Source organism: Lepidochelys olivacea, assembly GCF_965140295.1.
Source record: "Lepidochelys olivacea isolate rLepOli2 genome assembly, chromosome: 3".
NCBI classification, from domain to species: domain Eukaryota; kingdom Metazoa; phylum Chordata; order Testudines; family Cheloniidae; genus Lepidochelys; species Lepidochelys olivacea.
The window spans coordinates 10,455,165-10,476,772 of record NC_140413.1 but is presented as its reverse complement, the minus strand read 5'-3'; the positions used below and the strand labels follow the sequence as shown (position 1 = coordinate 10,476,772).

General features: G+C 47.1%; 1 protein-coding gene across 1 annotated transcript in view; it reads right to left on the bottom strand.

Annotated features, from left to right (window-relative positions):
• BLK (BLK proto-oncogene, Src family tyrosine kinase) overlaps positions 1 to 21,608 on the bottom strand; it is a 92,599-nt gene that overhangs the window by 8,420 nt on the left and 62,571 nt on the right. The window contains exons 7-10 of the mRNA XM_084622047.1: positions 8,231 to 8,380; positions 7,253 to 7,405; positions 3,781 to 3,960; positions 3,182 to 3,258 (exon numbers count right to left, since the gene is read on the bottom strand). Of these exons, the coding sequence (XP_084478173.1) occupies positions 3,182 to 3,258; positions 3,781 to 3,960; positions 7,253 to 7,405; positions 8,231 to 8,380 (560 nt within the window). The remainder of the gene's footprint in view (positions 1 to 3,181; positions 3,259 to 3,780; positions 3,961 to 7,252; positions 7,406 to 8,230; positions 8,381 to 21,608) is intronic.

Sequence of the window (21,608 nt, the reverse complement as noted above, 5' to 3'; positions counted from 1 at the left end):
GGAAGGATCTAGCCGTAGATCATCCAGCCTGGAGGTCTTGACATCCCAGACTCTCAAAGTGCTTTACAAGTGTTCTGCTGAGGTCAAGCATGGATGCAACAATGCATGCTGGAACCTGGGGTCACTGCAGTCCACACCACCACAGTGAAGATAACAGTGGCTGATGGCTTCACTGTGGAATTCTCTAGCCCACATTTGACCTGGGGCCATAGGCACCGACTCCGTGGGTGCTCCGGGGCTGGAGCACCCATGGGGAAAAATTGATGGGTGCTCTGCACCCACTGGAAGCTCCCCGCCCCCTAGCCCCAGCTCGCCTCTGCTCCACCTCCTCTCCTGAGCATGCCGTGTTCCCACATCTCCTGCCTCCCTCCCAGGGCTTGGCGCAGTGAAACAGCTGTTTCGCGGCAGCAAGCGCTGGGAGGAGGGGGAGGGTGGCGCGCTCCAGGAAGAGGCAGGGCCGGGGCAGGGATTTGGAGGAGGGGTCCAACAGGGACAGGGAGGGGGCAGAGTTGGGGTGGAGACTTTGGGGAAGGAGTTGGAATGGGGGTGGGGCAGGGATGGGGTTGGGGTGGGGCTGGGGGTTGAGCACCCACTGGCGCCCACAAAAGTTGGCACCTATGCCGGGGCCTGCACTTTGGTCTCTCCAGATTAGAGCTGGCTGAAGTTTTTTGGATTAATAGTTTATTAGTTTATTAGTAGAAAAATTCATTTTCGGGTCGACGAAAACTATTTGTGAATTCGGGTCAAATTTGATGGATAGCTTTGGCTGATTTTTTCTTTTTTGAAAAAGTTGGAACGTTTCAACCTTTTCTAAATGAACCATTTCAACTTTTTGTTTTGAAACAACACTTCCTTTCAAAATTTAGCTAGCTTTAGTTGCAAAAAACAAAGAAAACAAACAAACCAAAGGGTAAAAAACATCCAGAAAAGAAACAAAATAGAATGAACCCCCCTCCCCCGCCCCATCCCAAATTTCTGGTCAAACAAAACATTTTGTTCAACCGGAAATAATTTTTTTTTTCATTTGTTTGTTTCAGTAAGAAAAACCAAAAATGTTTGGGTTTGGGTCTACCAGCAACAATTCCCCCTTCCCCGCCTCCCAATATTTTGATTCGGTGGCCAAATTGAAAAAAAATCATTTATTTGCTCAGCTCTGCTCCTGATATGGAATTTTTCTCTCTCTTCCCTACAAACTCATTGGGCCAAATTCCCTGGTGTAACCCCCAACTGAAGTGAATGGAGTTACCTGAAGGATAAATTTGGTCGGTTGTGTTTCTCTTCAGGAATTTAAAACTAACCACTGATTATTTCCTTCAAGTTATAAAAAATAGAAACAACTTCTAATGACTGAGTCTGCAGCTGCTCCCCTTAAGCTATTACGGATATCAAAGGTAGGGCAGCAGACCAGATTTTATCACTAGTGAAGAGGAAAAGAACTGTTACACCATTCACAGGAGGTATAAAAATAGCTAATAGGGCTGCTTCTTAACGATATTTCAGTATTTTTGCTTCTGGGTAAATGAAAAGCAGATGCTTCTGCCATGTCAGATAGCACCTCCTCAGAAATACACATTTCCAGGTATTTTATTCATTTAAAAACAAATATGAATTGTGGCTGGATTCTGCAGTACCTTGAAAAAGAGACTTGTTAAATACAGCATAACTGAAAATGACTGTCAAGTTAGCTCATCACCACCAAAGAGAGGAATGGTGGCCATGTGGCTAAGGAATTGCATTGGGCGCCAAGAGCACTGGGTTCTAATCTCAGCTCTGACCTTGGATAGCGCCTCAGTCCGGCTTTCTAAAATACTCAATGCCAGTCTAGCTCTTCTCCTGTGGAAACCAATGACAAAGCTCATATTGATTCCACCAGGAGCAGCATTGCGGGCTTCTGAAAATCCCCAACTTTATGGGTAAACGTGGGCAAGACCCTGCAGCTGAGTTTCTCCACCTGTATAATCTGATGAAGTGAGCTGTAGCTCACGAAAGCTTATGCTCAAATAAATTTGTTAGTCTCTAAGGTGCCACAAGTACTCCTTTTCTTTTTGCGAATACAGACTAACACGGCTGCTACTCTGAAACCTATTAACGTGCTTATGTACCTCCAAAGAAGTTGTGAAGCTACACTGGTTAATGTTTGCAAAAAAACATCTCCAGATCCTCAGATGGAGGACACAGTGGTCATATTACAACAATAAGCGCTGCCTAACGTTCGGCATCTCAGTGCATATTAATCCCCCTAATTTATGTTGCCTTATCTTCAGAGGGGCTGAGCATCCATTACTCCCAATCAAGTCAACCAGAACTGGAGGTGCTCAGCACCTCTGAAAACCAGATTCTCTTCTTGCCTGTGTCCCTACACATGGTAGATCACTGTTGCTCCAGAGCAGGACCATCTCTTACTAAGGCCGTCTGGAGAAAAGAGAAAAGACTTTTCTGCTCACGAAGCCAGGAAAGACTGCCTTCCGTATTACACAGAGTGCTAGGAAAAGGACCCCCATGTGAGGTGTCAGATGATGCTGATGATGGGCTGACATTCCCATCGGTACTGCAGGTGAAGGGAGGAGCCCCTGGCTATTACATCTGGAAGTTCACAGAGTCATAGATTCTAAGGCCAGAAGGGAACATTTTGATCATCCAGTCTGACGTCCTGCGTAGCACGGACCATAGAACTTTCCTGAATTAATTCCTGCTTCAAGTCCAATAACTGTTACAAGGCTTTTAGAAAATATTCAGTCTTGATTTAAAAATTACCAGTCATGGAGAATCTACCCCCCAGCCCTTGGTAAGTTGCTCCAGTGGGCAATTACCCTCAAAAATGTTAAAAAATGCACATTATTTCTAGTCTGAATTTATCTAACCTCAACTTCCAGCCATTGGTTACTGTTATACCTTTATCTGATAGATTGAAGAGCTTTCTATTATCAAATTTCAGTTCCCAGTATAAATATCTATAGATGGTAATCAAGTCACCCCTGAACCTTCTCTTGGATAAGCTAAATAGATTGAACTCTTTGAGTCCACCACTATAAGGAATATTTTCCAATCTTTTAATCATGTTCATGGCTCTTCTCTGAACCCTCTCCAATAATATGTATCCCCTTTGCATCTGCAAACATGTCATCTTGGATAACATTGCACCGTCTTTCAAACATTCATTCTGGTGTCTCTGACTACAGACCTGGGCTGACATGTCAATGAGTTTCGGGAGATTTAGTTGGCATCCATCCTCTGTCTTCAAGAAATCCAACAAGCACCCTGTAAAAGAGGAGACACACAGTGCTCTCTGGATGATATGATTTGAGTGAAAGTTGCACATTAGGTCCACGTCCTTCTCTAGCCAGTGTTATCCAACCTGTCTACAGCTTTTTTACTTCTGGGAAGATCTCGGGAACTTCACTGCCTCTATCAAGTGCACCAGAGTCAGAGTGAAAACACCCACTTCGCTTCATATTTTGTACAGAGCTCTTTGCAAAGCCCATAGGATTCTTTATGCCACCCACTGATCAGCTGTTTGGTGGCAGGCAGGAAGCACTGGGGGTGGAGGGAGGGTGGGGTGTGCTCAGGGGAGGGAAGAGGTGGGGCCTCAGGGAGGAGGCGGAGCTTCAGGGCGGAGCAGGGCTTGAGCACCCACCCAGAAAAATGAAAGTCAGCACCTGGGGCATTGTCCCCTTCATTACCTGTTGCAGGCATGGGATTTTCACAAATCCTAAGCACTGGCCTAACCTTTGAAACTCAGCCAAAAACGTCTAATGAATAAAGCCCGGGGAGGCTCTTTACCGTTGGCCATGTACTCTGTCACAATGTAGATTGGCTGTTTGGTGACTACTGCATGCAGCCGGACCAGTTTGTCATGCTGGAGCATCTTCATCAAGTTTGCCTCAGCCAGGAAGGCATCGGGAGGCATGGAGCCCTCCTTTAGGGTCTTCACAGCCACCTTCACACTGTTCTTATAATAGCCTGCAGCAAAAGAGAAAGGATGGTCCAATGGTTAAGGTGCTAGCCCGGGACATGGGAGAAACAGGTTCAGTTCCTTTCTCTGCCGCAGCTTTCCTGTGTGAGGAGCAAGTCAATGGAAGTTTGGAGCCTCACTACCTCTGAAGCTCTGTGGCACAGTTCCCCACTTGTACAATGGGATAATAGGCCTTTCCTATCTCACAGGAGTGTTATGAGAGTAAATACATTAAAGATTACAAGATGCTCAGTTACTTCATAGACTTTAAGGTCAGAACAGACCATCATGATCATCTAGTCTGACCTCCTGCACATTGCAGGCCACAGAACCTCACTCCTGTAATAGACCCTGTAACCTCTGGCTGAGTCACTGAAGTCCTCAAATCATGGTTTAAAGACTTCAAGTTACAGAGAATCCACAATTTATACTAGTTTAAACCTGAAAGCGACCCATGCTCCATGCTGCAGACATGGTGCAGAGGAAGGAGAAAACCCCCCAGGGTCTCAGCCAATCTGACCTGGGAGAAAATTCTTTCCCAATCAGTAAAACCCTGAGCATGTGGGCAAGACCCACCAGGCAGATACCTGGGAAAGAATTCTCTGTAGTTACTTGGAGCCCTCCACATCTAGTGTCCCATCTTCAGTGATGGGGGTGGGGGTCATCTACCTTAGATAGAAAACTAACAGCAAGAAGCCCTACTGTGTAGAGGTTCCAGGAAGGGGTGGTGGAGAGTAGAGGCAGCTGGGTACACACTAGGAACTGGGGAAACAAACCACAGCGCACTGGTGGGGGGTGCTGGAGTGGTGGAGACGATGGCCCATATAAGCACTCTTTTCAGCCAGTCTGTAAGAGGAATTCATGCCTCTGGGGAGTAGGTAACCTTGGAAGGAGTTTGGAGGCTATTCCAGAGGGTGGTATCCTCAGAATGGAAGAGGCAGGGGATCCCAGGCAATGTTTCTGTGTCTCTCTTTTCCATGCTGGGGATGGGGGGCGGGGGGAAGGAGCCCTTGTGGGTTCTGCTCTGGAGGAGCTGAGCAGTAAAGCGTTGGGTGGTGTGAGGTTATTGAATTCCTGGCAAGAGGAACAAGAAGTGGTAAAGCTGAGGGCAGATGGCAATCAGGTGCCTGACAGCACACAGGGCCCTGAAGGCTGTTCCACGGCTGAGAATGGATGGAAGGGATGTCACCACCATCTGGATAAACATGGCTTATTACAGAATCATGAGTGTTCCACGGGAAGGAGACAGACCAGGGCCTTCAGTCCACTCCCCTTCCCCTGGCAATGCGGGATCATCCCCTATGGCAGCAATTCTCCACCAGGTGTCAGGTTTCAAGGGGGCTGCCAAGCAGGGCCGTCATTAGACTCGCTAGGGCCCTGGGCAGAAAGCCAAAGCCCCATTATGTGGTGCTGAAGCCTGGGACCCTGAGCCCGCCACCCAGGGCTGAAGCCGAAGCCTGAGCAATGTAGCTTCGTGGGGGCCCCTGTGGAGTGGAGTCCTGGGCAATTGCCCTGCTTGCTACCCCCTAACACCGGCCATGGCTTTTATATGCAGAAAACCAGTTGTTGTGGCACAGGTGGGCTGAGGAGTTTTTAGAGCATGTTGGGATGGCTCAGAAAGAAAATGATTACCATAGAATATCAAGGGTTGGAAGGGACACCTCAGGAGGTCATCTAGTCCAACCCCCTGCTCAAAGGGGAACCAGTCCCCAATTTTTGCCCCAGATCCCTAAATGGCCCCCTCAAGAATTGAACTCACAATGCTGGGTTTAGCAGGCCCATGCTCAAACCACTGAACTGTCCCTCTGCCCCTGCCCTGTGACATATTCTCAGGACCTTTCTGTGGTCTGCTTTTAAGCCACTTGAATAATGTGGCTCCCACCACTCCCCATGAGACGGCTCCCCAACATAACAGACCCCCACTGCTAGGAAATGTTCTCCTCATATACGGCCTTCATTTCCTTTGCCATGTCATCCCATTTCTCAGCTATCTTGCTATGCCCCTCACCGTGGTATCTGAATCCGTAATTAAAGGAGCTGGGACTTTGCACATGCAGTCAAGTCTTCTGCACAGTGCTGGCCAAAACTGCAATCCCTGCACTCTCCTGGGAGCAATCAACCACAAAGGGGTGAAAGAGGAGGAGTTAAGCTCCAGCTGCTCCCCACGCTGACCAGTAATGTGTAGGAGCACAAGCTGCATCCTCTGAAGGGGGATCATGGCCCCTGTGGCTTAGGTAGGTATAGTGTCCCTCAAAGCACACAGCCTCTTGCTACTCACCCCCTGCCCTGCAAGCAGGGCTGTAACAGATGGCAATTTCCTGCAATATCTGGAATGAACTTTACTGAATTAGGTTTAATCTTATTGAATCAGGTTTCCTACCTTTGGAGTCCATTGTATTAAACATGCAATTGTTTGTGTGTTTTTGTAGGACTGTAATATAAATGTTAGGAACTTCAAAGAACTGTTTGGGACAGTATGTGTTAAGTGGGATTCCTAGAAGGTACTTGGGAAGCCCTTTGAAGCTACACCTTGGGGAGAAAAATGACCTGCTCCTGGAAATTCCAGATCAAAGACCCCCAAACTGTATCAAGGGCAGACTAAACTTTTCAGGAGGGTGCTAGTTCTAGGCTGAGGCTATTAGGAACCTGTTTTCTGGGTGGTTTGAAGGATTCTCCTGCCAGAACCCATGTTGGAGACAGCTGGGACAGAGCAGAGGGATCTCTGGTAAGCTTATTAGCATACACGTAGGTTCTTTTATTGTTTTAATGTGTTTTCTCTGTAATGGTTTTAAGAATAAAATAGGCTTGGATAGGAAGTGGTGGGTGGCAACTTACAACTGTTGACAATCACTCTGCGATCAGTCTTTGGAAAGGAAGCAAGCAGGCCTGTTTCGGCAGCCTGTCTTTTGCTGGGAATAACACGGGGAAGGCGGGGAATTCTTCAGGGTGGACATTTCCCAGTCCAGAGGGACAGAGATGTTTCCACCCAGGAAAGGCAACGGCGATGGGGGCAGAAGCTTGGGAGTGGGTGCCCTTGCTGAAAGACTAAGGGGAAACACAGGTGCAGTTGTCTTACACCTGTGGCAACAGCTGTGTTTTAAAGCCCCAATGCAGCCTTAAAGAAGCATAGTTGAAAGGGCTGCATAATTCCCATCCCTCCCGCACCATGAGCAGCGGGCTGGGTCCTAGCAAGGCCCCGCACTCATGACAATTCTGAGAAAACAAGGTTTCCCCTTTTCCTGGGAGCCACGTGTAGCGACCGGGGCTGACCCTGCTGGGCCTGGAGAGCGCTGTACTTACCCATCCAGACTTCTCCAAACTGTCCCGCACCAAGTTTCTTCACAAGCTTGAGAGACTCCCGTGGGATTTCCCATTCGTCCTGCCCCCAGGGCCTCTGGGGAGTCAGGGATGTGCACGGAGTGGTCAGCCTCTGGCACAGACCATCCCCTTTGTCTGTGTATTGAGAGAACACCTGTCAGCTCGTCGGTAAAGGGCCAAACCCTCCCGCCCAACCTCCAGCCTGAGGCTGGAGACGTGCAGAGGGTAATTATCCTCCTCCACAGTGTGTGGAACGGCCACTCCACACAGGCTGCTTCAGCTCCAGAGCTCTGAGCGCCCCAGGAGCATGGCCTGGAGGACCCATGCAATGGCAGATCCCCTAGTGCAGCCCTTTCCCCAGCCGGCTCATGCCCCGGTGCATCACAGTGGTTGCACCCCCTGCCCCCACCACACCTCTCTCCAGAATCCAGTCTCTCCACACATCCCCTCCGCTGTGGAACCTCCGTGGCCCCGGCAGTGCCTCGGGGAGCTCGCTGTGCCCCTGGAAGGGGCAGTTTTGCTCGTGCGCACCTCTGCTTTGGGATGTTCACTTTGCTTACAGCTGTGGGTGGAGTGACCTGCAGGGGATTTAACTGGGAATTGGTCCTGCTTTGAGCAGGGGGTTGGACTAGATGACCTTCTGGGGTCCCTTCCAACCCTGATATTCTATGATTCTATGATTCTATGACTCACTTCGTATATCTCCATTCCATGGCAGCCCCAACCAGTGCTAGCTAGAGCAGGCGTTTCATGCCCACCCTGCGTTCACCTCCCCATTCCCTATACTGCCACCTACTACAGGTATTGCTCCCCACGCAGTCGCTGCTCAGGGGGCATGTAACTGATTGATAACCCCTGTCTGGTCATAAGGCACCAGACCATGCGGCCTCCTCATGCCAGCAAGCTGTACATCTTAAATGCTACAACAGACGACCCTGTCCGGGGACACGGGCAGCTTACTGCTGTAATGCTGGACTAGATGGTGCAGCGAGGAAAAGGTGATCCTGGGGGAGATGTAGCATCCCCCACCGTCTAAGGAGCGGATCCTGTAGTGTTTGATGATGTCGCCTTGAGCAGAGGTGCTGTCTCTCACGGACAGTGAAAAGGCATCTGGGGAACAAGCAGAAGAAACCACACTTACTGGCCTGGCTGGCACTGGTCTGAGACAGACCTGATGGCTTTTGTCTTCCTTCAGTAGCCCTGTGTCTGCAATGGGCTATAGCCCCTCTCACAGACAGGTGAATCTGTGCTGGGAATATTCAGGTGCAGGGCACGCTACACTGCTGCCTCCCATCCATCTTCCATCTTGGTGAGATCTGGGCAAGTGTCCTTTCAGCCAGACCACATTTCACAGGGACATAGCATTTACCAGTCTGGATCTAGCTCTTGGTCCATGACGTCCAGCAACCCCATGGACAACACTGGAGGCTTCCGAGCATGTGTGTCTGTGGGGGCAACGGATGTCATGGAACTCTATCCTGTCCCCTGCGAGCGATCAGCATAGACTAAGGAGCCTGATATTTCATGGCCATTAGGAACCTTGGCTTGCTTTGCTCGGAATGCTAATGGCCCTGCTCTCTTTGAAACTCCACCATGAAGATTAGTTTTGTCCTTAAGGCATGAATGGGTTTCCGCTCCCGGCTCTAACACAAGTGCCCTTCGCGATCTTGGACAAGTCACTTAGTCTCTCTCTATGCCTCAGTTCCCCATCTGTAAAATGGATCTTATGCTTCCTTTCTCCTACCCATTGTCTGTCTGTGTAGATTGTACGCTCCTTGGGTATGTCTACACTGCAATCTGAGGTGTGACTGCAGCATGGGTAGACACTCAACCTAGCTTTGGTCTAGCTAGCTCGAATAACAACAGCAATGAAGCTGAAGCAGCATGGGCTGTACAAGCCCGCCTGGGACCTTGGGTATGTACGCGAGCGGCTAGCCCGTGCTGCTGTCACACCCCTGGCTGCAGTGTTGACATACCCTTTGGAGCTGGAATGTTTCTAAGTGATAGAGTTGACGTATAATAATGAGGATACAACATGATCCCATCAAGATATCGCATGATTAAACATTGCCAAGGAAGTGTTATCACCCTGGTGATAAGAAAAGGAGTACTTGTTGCACCTTAGAGACTAACCAATTTATTTGAGCATGAGTCTCTAAGGTGCCACAAGTGCTCCTTTTCTTTTTGCGAATACAGACTAACACGGCTGTTACTCTGAAACCTGTCACCCTGGTGATGACCATCCCAGTATCTGGCAAAGCACCTGGGTCCTGACATGCAACATCCTTATTATTTAAATCCTGGGGTTTCGTGCAGGTCTGAAAATACACCTCTAATCTGCCCTTCTCGACTCCCTGCTAGTCCAGTCCAATATGGGTTGCCAGCAGCCAGTACATTTATGGAGTGATAGTTTAAAATGTACATCAGTAAAACTTGCAAAACAGTGTAGAGACTATTTCCTTTGTCTGCAGTATGTTTCCGGACTGGGAGTACGCCAGATTAATGTGGATTTATTTGATTTTTTTTTATGTTTGAAGGTCTGGATTCTATAGAAGAAAATCTGTCATATAGGACCATAAACAGAAGTCGTGTGCACCCAAAATTGCTTTGAAATCGTAGTATCCCAGACATGGGAGGACTTTTAAAAATGTGTAATACCGACCTATTGGCCTTTTTTGTATTTTGTATTGTGTCAGTAAAAAATGTGGAGGGTCAGTATGAATATGGTTAAGAAGTGTTAGTTGTCTTGTCTGTAGAAGTATTCCTCTTCCCCCTCCCCCCTGCCCGCCATGCAACATTCCTTGCTATTCCAGTCTTGAGCCCCCATAATTGGTGTTGGTCCTACTTTGAGCAGGGGGTTGGACTAGATGACCTCCTGAGGTCTCTTCCCACCCTGATCTTGTATGATTCTATGATTCTAACTCTGTCAACGCACTTCAGTCCTGGGCTGCAATACCGCTGACTAGTTCAGTCTTGCATTGCAATGCAACTGTGAGCCCTGACTGGCAGCATTCCCTGCTATTCCAGTCCTGTTCTGACTGTTCTGCCAACTCACCTTGTTCCCATTCTCCAGCAATACCCATTCCTGCTGCAGCCCTGAGTCTCTCCTCACCAGTGACTGGCAATCCTGCCCAATTGTGCTTGTCTTTTACATCAAATTCTTCTGGATATATTCACCCTGACGCAGTTTCAGCTTCTGGGGAATCAGGCTTTGGGAGGTCTTTGGGCCAATGCTTTCAAAAGTGGCCAGTAATTTTGGGATGCCTCTGTTTTTGGATTACCAGCCTGAGACTACTTGGGTCTGATTTTCAGAGTGTGCCGAGCAATCAGTCTTTTAACTGAAAACCACTGGACCCTTAGCGACTGGAACAAACACTGAAGGGCAGTGGTGGATTCTCCATCTCTTGCCATCTTCAGATCAAGACTGGATGCCTTTCTGGAAGAGATGTTCATTGTGCAGGAGATCAGACTCAGTGATCTGATGGGCCTTGTAGCCTTAAAATCAATGACTCAATTATGTGAATAGGAGCGATGGTGCTCAGCACCTCTGCAAATCAGCCCCAAGAGGCCTCAAGTTGGCCAACCAAAAATGGAGGCGTGCAAAACTAGGGGACACTTGGTGGAAATCCAGATCCTGATTATCCAAGTGTCCTCTTCTCCAGCACTTCCATTTGCTTGAGATTAACTTGCTTTTCTCAGTGAAGTGATCCACTCTAATAAGAGCTCTGCCTGATGATTAGAATCGAGCAGTCCTACAGACAAATCAATCAGCTGTCTAATGCTAGCCTTAATATTTACCCTGCCATTTATGTTAATGAATGGCTGTATTGTTTTGGGCAGTGTAGAATGCATTTCAACTGGCACGGGAGTTTAGTCTGTTTCTTGAACTTCATCATGTCACTTCTTTTTTCCTAAGCAGCTCCGGTTTATTTCAGGGGAGCGGAAGAAAAGATTTTCAGCGATCGTTTCCATAGCTGTTCATCTGAAATACGAGACCGCCAGGGTCTGGTTCATTTCAAAGTCATTTACCCATTCAGGGTTGATTACAGAACAGAGCCGGACACCTGCTACTAGTGGAAAGGGAAAGTGTTAAGGCTGGAAGGCTTTAATTCTCTCTTCTCTAAATAACAATAACAATGAAAGATTGACACAAAATCCCCAACACTAGTAGCTTCAATGACTCACAGTCACCTCCGCAATAACAAAGCCGCATGCAGAGCTCGGTACTAATAAGGAACACTGTACTAATAAGCCAATGAGTACAGCCAGCTAATTCAGTGTACACATCCCAGCATGCAGATGCATCCCTGCAGTAAGAATTTGAGGGGGTACCAACCCTCCAGTCACTATGTGCATGAGATCTCTGGCCAAAAGGAAGGGGTGAATTTTACTCTTCCAAGGGCTAGTTATGATTTCTGTGTTGGGACTAACCATAATAATCTCACTGTTATTTGTTTCCCTCACCCCTCCTGCCATTTGTTTGTTGTATCCACTTCTTGCCGTTCATCATAGGACAAGACTTTGAACTCAGGGACCGTCTTTTTGTTATATGGGTGTATAACCTGCAGCACAGTGAGGCCCTCATTCAAGTCCCCTGAGTGTTACCACAAGACAAATACAAAAAGAAAAGGAGTACTTGTGGCACCTTAGAGAATAAATTGGTTAGTCTCTAAGGTGCCACAAGTACTCCTTTTCTTTTTGCGAATACAGACTAACACGGCTGTTACTCTAAGACAAATACACATCATCATAATGAGCAAGCAAAAGTGAGCAAGAAAATGAGACGAAATCATGAAGACTACCTTGAAACAATGGACCTGTCTGAGTGGACTGGCAATTCTGTTAGGATAAGCAGATGCTTCTCTGAACTATTCAAATCTTTTGTACAAAATTCTGATCTCATGCACATAGGCCCCAATCCAGCCTAACTCTACTGAAGTCAGTATATGAACCATTTATCTAGGGCAGGGGTGGGCAAACTTTTTGGCCCGAGGGCCACATCTGGGTATCGAAATTGTATGGTGGGCCATGAATGCTCATGAAATTTGCGGTTTGGGTGCGGGAGGGGGTGAGGGCTCCAACTGGGGGTGCAGGCTCTGGGGTGGGGCTGGTGATGAGGGATTTGGAGTGCAGCAGGGAGTTCCAGGCTGTGACCGAGGGATTTGGAAGGTGGGAGGGGGATCAGAGCGGGGGCCAGGGTTGGGGCACAGGAGGAGGTCAGGGGTGCAGGTTCTGGGCAGCGCTTACCTCAAGCAGCTCCTGGAAGCAGCGACATGTCCCCCCTCCAGCTCCTATGTGGAGGCGTGGCCAGGCAGCTCTGCACACTGCCCTGTCTGCAGGTGCAAGCCCCACAGCTTCCAGAAGCAGCAGCATAGCATGACACTCTCCAGCTACTATGCGGAGGCATGGCCAGGCATCTCTGCCCCGTCTGCAGGTACTGCCCCTGCAGCTCCCATTGTCCGCGGTTCCCAGCCAATGGGAGCTGCAAAACTCGTGCTTGGAATGGGGTCAGCGTGCGGAGCTCCCTGGTTGTCCCTATGCCTAGGAGCTGGAGGGCAGACATCCCCGCCATGCTGCTGCTTCCAGGAGCCACGCGGAGCCATGGCATGTGCAGAGCAGGGCAAGCCCCTGTCCCTGCTCCCCGGCGGGAGCTCGAGGGCTGGAATGAAAGATCTGATGGGCTGGAAGCAGCCTGCGGGCTGTAGTTTGCCTACCCCTAAACTAGGTACTTCTATGTAATATCAGGCAGCTGCCCCTAGAGTGTCCCTTTGTGTAGTAAAACTATTTCTCCATGCTTATTTTTCCCCCTACTGTTACTCACACCTTCTTGTCAACTGTTGGAAATGGACCATCCTGATTATCACTACAAAAGGGTTTTTTTCTCCTGCTGATAATAGCCCACCTTAACTAATCACTCTCATTATATTGGGTATGGCAACACCCATTTTTTCATGTTCTCTGTGTGTATATATATATATCTTCCTATTGTATTTCCCACTGCATGCATCCGATGAAGTGGGCTGTAGCCCATGAAAGCTTATGCTCAGATAAATTTGTTAGTCTCTGAGGTACCACAAGTACTCCTTGTTCTTTTTGCTGATAGAGACTAACACGGCTACCACTCTGAAATCCGATTCAGCCTAGTTTTGGCTCATTCTGTAATCAGGGCTGTCTTAGCCTCAGGCTCTCCACCCTCATACACCCCCATTCCTGTAGTATCTGAGAACCTCCCACGCTGTATTGCATTCATTCTCACACACCCCTGTGAGGCATCATCCCTGTTTTACAGATAGGGAACCAAGCAGAGGGAGATTAAATGATGTGCCCAATGGCACACAGTGAGTCTGTGGCAGAACCTAGGAACTTAACCCAGATTTCACAAGTCCTACACCAGTGCCTTGCCCACAAGTCTAGCCTTCCTTTCTGTGGCATTACATCAGGGTAACTGAGATCAGAATTGGCCCACTGAGTCTGCAAAATTAGACTGGAAACTTCTGATTCTCTTATGGGATTTTTACTTCATTGTGCCTGGAATGGTCCTGCCAAGAAAACAGCGCTTATCACAGCAGTGTAGCCCCACAGCACTGGTCTGCCCATCCTTAGCAAAAGTTACAAGTGGTGCCTTAAGAAAGACCCAAAGACCCCGTCAGTTTCAGTGGGATCAGTCACTGCACAGGTAATATTTGCTTAGCCCTTCCAACATTCAAACTTCAGTGATGTTGAGCAAAAAAGCTAGATATTGTGGGCAAACTCTTCCTTCCCCCCAGATGCTCATTTTCTGTTAGTCTGAGGTTAGTGAGGCACAGCTGTTTCCACAAGTTTCAGTACAATTATTATTTTTTGGAAGGTTTGTTTATTTCCTCCAGCTTAAGCAGATTTGCTCTCTGGTATCTGTTTCATTAGTGACCTGCTTATCAGGTCGTCTTGACAAATGCCCCACCGCACTGTGCTGTTGAAGGTACCCCTAGTGTCCTCTATAAAATTTAAATTTAAAGGGAAATTGCCAGCATTACAATACTTTAGAAAATCAATCATAGACAAAATTAGATTACTGGAACTGTAAATACCTGCTTCACTACAATGGTAAGGATGAATTCTGAACATGTAATACACTAGCAAAGTTCTGTGTTCTGTGTCCCCATCTAGTGGCTGCGCCAGTCACAGATAACAGCCTACTATTGTTACCAGTTAATGGAGTCACTCCTTTAGCTCAAAAGGTAGAGGCCAGTGCTGAAGGTCAGGAGTATAAACTTTGCTGATGGAAGGTGGAAGTAAATAAATATGTAAATAAAGAACAAAAAACCTTTAAGTTCAAAGAGCAACATGAATTCGACCACACTCCCCAGTGTGTATTAATTTATAGCTTTAATAGTAATACTTTGCACTTCTGTCTGTGGATCCCAAGGTGCTGTACATTGGTGAATTCAGCCTCACAACACCCTTTGAGGGACAGCTTTTCTCCTTTTACAGATGGGGAAACCAAGGTTGAGAGAAATTAAGTGGCTTGATTCAGGAAGCCTGTGATTCAGGAAGTCTGTGGCAGAGTCAGCAGTCAAACAGAAGTCAAGAACTTAGTAAAATTAAAAGAGGGATTGATGACTTATCTGGATAAAAACAGCCAGAGGTAGAATAACAAATACCAAAATAACAGTGTGTGTCAGAATGAAGATAAAAGTTCACACTTTCAGGCATAAGATAATCACCAACTATTACAAATTAGGAGGAAATTGTCATGGACCAGACTGCAGTCGGAAGAGAGCCTGAGATATAAGCCCTTGTATTAGAGGCCCGGTATGAGGCCTGAGCTAAAGTAGTGGGCAAGCTTTGCTGATATAAAGCAAAGTGAGCAAAAGTCCGGCTGTGAGCAAACCTCAGGCTGTGCCTGCTTGCAAGTTCACCGAATCTGGCAAGAACAGGGCTGATATTGCAGAAACGCGCATTCCTAAGAAGTGCTAGGCACAGCGCACTCCCACAAACACACTCCAGAAGAGTGGTACCGGAAAATCCTGATAGCAGGTGGTACCAGAACATCCTGATATCAAGGATTGTACAAAAACATTCCCCATGGATAACAGGAACACACTGAACCCTCCTAAAAGATAAGGTCAGGATGACAGTGTGATGAATAGAGATGTTTTGATGGAACCACCAGGTATCAGGTGATGGGTGATAACTAGCCACGTCCAGGGGCAGTAACTAACTATGTCAGGGGGCAGTACGTAACTTGTTTGCATCAAGGTATAAAGAGGTATCTCTGAGAGAGTGTTTTGGTCCAGCTGAGGGGGGAATGGAAAGTGCTGCCATACACAGACCTGCGTCCACTGTCACGGACATACATGTCTTAGTATTCTCATAGAGTCTGCCGGGGCTATTACCGTGCTTTGTCGACAATAAACCTGGCCTGGTGCCTTTGTACCTTAACAGATCTTGTGGTCATTGGGTGGTTCACTCGAGGTCTGCTGTGCCAGCTGCCGGCGCAGAACTGGGGCAGCACACAGGGAGAACACACACACACACACAGCCAAACTTCTAACCACACAGATTATGCTGCCACATCTACCTTCTTCAAGATGTCTCACACTTTTCTCGGTAACTTCTTCTCACCACAGTACTGAACATGATGGACCTCGGCTCTGATCCAGCCTTTCCCCGCCTATGTTCATATGTTTGATGTCTCCTGAGTCCAAGTCATATATTTTATTCACAAGATCCTACTTCCACCCCTTGTATCAGTCGAGTCAGGGACAGAAAATACTATGTGGGGTAGATTCACCCATTCTCCACAGCACTGACAAATATAGAGTTTATTCATAATTATTATTTATTTGCCACAGGTCCCAATCAGGATCAGACCCTCACTGTTCCAGAGATGGTACACATGTATGGAAAGAAATGGTCCCTGCCACCAAGTGTTTACAATCTAGGCCATAGATAGTGTCATAAATATAAAGGGAAGGGGTAAACACCTTGAAATCCCTCCTGGCCAGAGGAAAAAACCCTTTCACCTGAAAAGGGATAAGAAGCTAGAATAACCTCACTGGCACCTGACCAAAATGACCAATGAGGAGACAAGATTCTTTCAAAGCTGGAGGGGGGAGAAACAAAGGTTCGCTCCGTCTGTGTGATGCTTTTGCTGGGAACAGAAAAGGAATGAGTCTTAGAATTTAGTAAGTAATCTAGCTAGAATGAGGATTTTTATCAAGCCTTCCCCAGGAAAGGGGGTGTAGGGTTTGGGAGGATTTGGGGGGGAAAGACATTTCCAAGCGGGCTCTTTCCCTGTTATATATTTGTTTAGAGATGCTTGGTGATGGCAGCAATAAAGACCAAAGGCAAAAGGTAAAATAGTTTGTACCTTGGGGAAGTTTTGACCTAAGCTGGTAAAAATAAGTTTAGGGGGTTTTTCATGCAGGTCCCCACATCTGTACCCTAGAGTTCAGAGTGGGGAAGGAACCTTGACATGGTGGCAGAGGTGGGATTTAAAGGTGTTTACCCTTCCCTTTATATTCATGACAGATACCACAGAGACCAGGAATATGTGTGGGCAAATGGCCCCACTGAGTTGCTTCACTGAGCTGCCTCACTGAGTTTGGTTGGATGAATTCCTGGAGCTTTCATCACACGACATAATCTTTAATTAAAGATTAAGTTTTAATTCCTGGAGACTCCAGGACAGTTCTGGAGGGTTTGCAACCCTACCTCACTCCCTTTCCAGCCCTTCATTTGACAGCATAGGGTGAACTGCTGGGCCTGCATGGAGTCCCACTGAATATGACTGTCACAGCCATTCCAGAGCCCCACTGAAGTCAGTTACCCAGGCAAGACCCAGCTTAAATCAAGGCATAAGGTTGGACAACTGTTCCCAGAGAGTAGTTATCAGTGGTTCACAGTCAAGCTGGAAGGGCATAATGAGTGGAGTCCCTCAGGGATCAGTTCTGGGTCTGGTTCTGTTCAATGATTTAGAGAACGGCACAGAGCATACACTTATAAAGTTTGCGGATGATACCAACCCAGGAGGGGTTGCAAGTGCTTTCGAGGATAGGAATAAAATTCAAAATAATCTGGACAAACTGGAGAAATGGTCTGAGATAAATAGGATGAAATTCTCTAAGGACAAATGCAAAGTACTCCACTTCGGAAGGAACAATCAGTTGCACATGTAGAAAATGGGAAATGACTGCCTAGGAAGGAGTACTGCAGAAAGGGATCTGGGGATCATTGTGGATCACAAGCTAAATATGAGTCAACAGTGTAACACTGTTGCAAAAAAAGTAAACATCATTCTGGGATGTATTAGTGGGAGTTGTAAGCAACACATGAGAAGTAATTCTTCCGCTCTACTCCACACTGATTAGTCCTCAACTGGAGTATTATGTCCAGTTCTGGGCACAACATTTCAGGAAAGATGTGGACAAATTGGAGAAAGTCCAGAGAAGAGCAATAAAAATTATTAAAGTTCTAGAAAACATGACCTATGAGGGAAGACTGAAAAAAACTGGGTTTGTTTAGTCCAGAGAAGAGAAGACTGAGAGGGGACATGATAACAGTTTTCAAGTACATAAACGTTTGCTACAAGAAGGAGGAAGAAAAATTGTTCTCCTTAACATCTGTGTATAGGACAAGAAGCAATGGGCTTAAGTTACAGCAAAGGAGGTTTAGATTGGACCTAACTTCCAGGGTGGTTAAGCATTGGAATACATTGCCTAGGGAGGTTGTGGAATCTCCATTATTGGAGATTTTTAAGAGCTGGTTAGACAAACACCTGTCAGGGATGGTCTAGATAATACTTAGCCCTGCCATGAGAGCAGGGGACTGGACTAGATGACCACTCAAGGTCCGTTACAGTCCTATGATTCTATAATAATGGGTATAAAAAACAAAAGGAAAGAGTGGGCAAGAGAGGACGGAAGTAACAGTGATCGAGGCATGTGGCTACATAGCTAGTCTATTCCTGGCTTGCTTAAAGGGACCACATCCTGCTAGCCACAGAATCAATACTGATGTTACTGAGTGGCTCTCTGAGGTGAAACTCTGAAGTGCTTTTTTTCAGATTTTCCTGTCTCAAAACTTGCCCTAGATAAGCCTGAAGTTCTGGATGTCACAGATCTATGTACAAAGAAACCACCTGGCTAGACCCAGCTCAGTAAGTCTGCACTGGGTGGGAAAAGGCATGGTTTTATGTTTAGAAAAAAAGTTTGTCACTCTGCTTCAAACACAGGGGCTTTGGCTTACTTGTTGGAGACAGTTACATAGAATCATAGAAAGGGAAGGGACCGCAAAAGCTCATCTAGTCCACTTCCCCACGCAAAGGCAGTGATTTTCAACCTGTGGTCCGCAGACCTCTAGGGGTCCACAGACTATGTCTAAGATTTCCAAAGGGGTCCACACCTCCATCTGAATTTTTTTCAAGGGTCCAAATATGAAAAAAGGTTGAAAACCACTGACCTAGACCACCCCCGACAGGTGTTTGTCCAACTTGTTCTTAAAGACCTCCATTGATGGGGATTCCACAAACTCCCTCGGAAGCCTGTTCCAGAGCTTAACCACCCTTACGGTGAGGACATTTTTCTTAATATCTAACCTAAATCTCCCTTGCGGCAAATTAAGCCTATTTCTTGATCAATCTTCAGTGGACATGGAGAACAATTGATCACAGTCCTCTTTATAACAGCCCCTAACGTATTTGAAAACTGTTATCAGGTCCCCACTAAGTCTCCTTTTCTCAAGTAACTTGCTCTCCCTGCTTAGCAAGGCAAGGTCTTCTTTGCCTGAGAATGGCACATCTAATCAACGAAGGCTCCTTTCAGTGTTGTGAGCTGGAAAAAGAGCTTGTCACCCACACTACTGGTATGTAATGGTGGGGCCCACAATATGTCTAGGGACTGGCCACACAGAGGAAGGGACAGTTCCTGTTTTGAAGAGCTTCCTTGCCAAAGGTACAAGAGAAACACATGAAAGTCGGTGAAAGAGGCGATCACATTCAAGAATCTAAGCCAGCTGCCCCTCCCCCAAGCTTTTATTAGCTGGCTCAAAAAAGAATTAGATACATTCATAGAGCACAGGTCCATCAACTGCTCTGAGCCAAGATGGTCAGGGATGGAACCTCATACTCCAGGTGCCCCTAAGCCTCTGGATGCCAGAAGCTGGGACTGGACGACAGGGGATGTTTCACCCAATAACTTGCCTTGAAGCCTCTGACACTGGCCCCTGTCAGAGACAAGATATTGAGCTTGATGGAGCATTGGTCTGAGCCAGTGTGGCCGTTCTTATACATAATAGATTGCAGAAGTGGGCATTGAGGAGGGATTTCAATGAGGAGAGGTTAGCAGCTTTTCATAGCACTGCAGGGGACACTCCAAATTTCTGCCTATCTAAGATACTTATATGGCCCCCAATACTGTACTATCCAACTGCCTCACAATCTTTAATGAATGTAGCCTCACAACACTGCTGGGAGGTAAGGAAATGTTGTTGTCCCCATTCTACAGATGGGGAACAGAGGAGCACAGAGAAACTAAATGACTTGTGTAAAGTAACACCGGCAGTCTGTGTGGATCAAGGACATGAACCACCTCTCCCACGTCCTAGGCTAGAGCCTAAACCACTGAACCACCTTGTCTCTGTGACCAAGTATACTCCCATCTTCTATGCTGACGGAGACAAGAGCCATAAAACAAGAAAGAACAAAAACAAAGTCCCCTTTGGAGAACCCGGTCTGTTACTTCCTGGTAATCCTCTGCCCTGAAGTGAACACAAAATGGCTGCCGGACTTTGCAGACAGCACACTTCCTAAAATTGTAAAGGCATATGTGAAGGGGCAAAGAACCTCCCCGCCTCCCACACACGCCCCAGTCAAGAAGGGCTTAAAGAACTCTATGGTCACAATCAACCCAACCCGCCCTTAAAGGGGAGGTGCTCAGCCCAGTTATGATTACACTCTGAAACAAGCAGCGCTAGAGCTCCCAGACCAGGGCTACATCTACACTACATCATTTCCAGAGGCGCAGCTGCACCAGGCTGCTGTAGCGCTTGTGGTGAAGACACTCTTGAGTGGACAGGAAAGAGCTCTCCCATCAGCTTAATAATTCCTGCCTCTGCAAGCGGCGATAGGTATGTTGGCAGCAGAAGCTCTCCTGCCGACATAGTGCTTAGGTCGGTGTAACTTATGCCACTCAGGGTGTGGATTTTTCACATCCCTGAGTGACGTAAATTAAACTGAATTAATCTGTAGTGTAGACAAGGGCTAGGGCATGGGGCTCTTTGCCAAGGAACAGCTTGGCAGCACCGCTAGCCTGCGCCCCCTGAGAAAAGAAGGCAGGCTGGTTTGTTGCATTTATTGACATCCCCAGGACTAATGCTTGGCCTGTAGCCATGGAGTAGACTGGGAGCTGGGATTTCCTGTGGAGCCACAGAGAGAGCTTCCCCTCCTTTGTGTGAGGGAGGGGTCTGGCTCCTTGTGGGCCTTGGGACAATTTGCCTTTTTATTTAGACTGTTTTATACCCTTCTGGAAGAGGGTGGACTTGCTAAGAGGTACAGCTGGAGGGCTGTACCCCAGGACTGGCCCACAGGAATGCTGTCACCCAAGGAATGCTGTATGAACGCCTGCCTTCATCCCAAAGGGGCAACCTTGAGACATAACCTTTGACAGTGCAGCACAAAGAAACAAGATCTTAACAGTTATATACACACAAAAGATTATGTAACACCGACAGACAGCGGTTGGCGGCAGATGGGATCGAACCTGGGACCTCTGGAGCTAAATGCATGAGCCTCTATTGCATAAGCTAAAAGCTACATGGCCCTTAATCTAAGGCTGTAGCTCAGTTCCATTAGAGGGGACAGAACACCATACCCAGGACATGTGTGGGTTACAATTGTTTACTTCAGCGATTCCCCCCTTCCATCTATGTCTGATTGAGTCCTCAACACCTGTGCATCACTGTGTATGTGAAAATTAATAACTAGGGATGGGTGAATCAGTTCAGAAAGCTTGTGAATTACCCTTTCTCCCCTGGCCCAAATGTATGTCCATGCACAGAATCAAGCCTTTCAGAGGCTCTGAAACATTTGGATCAATTCCCCCCTATTAAAGGTAGCAGGGAAATTATTTTTTCCCCCCTGTGAAAAATTTCCACAAAAATGAAATTATTTTCATCAAAATGTTCTTCAAAATGTGTTGAGTTTTGGTTGAAAACCCAAATGTGCTATGAAAAATGTTGACAAAATGTTCATTTTGTCAAAAAAGCCATTTCAATCGGAGAAAAACAACTATTCTATGGAAAAATTTTGGCACCACTCCCCCTTGAACTTCCCACATCTTTGGCACAAAATATGACAGGG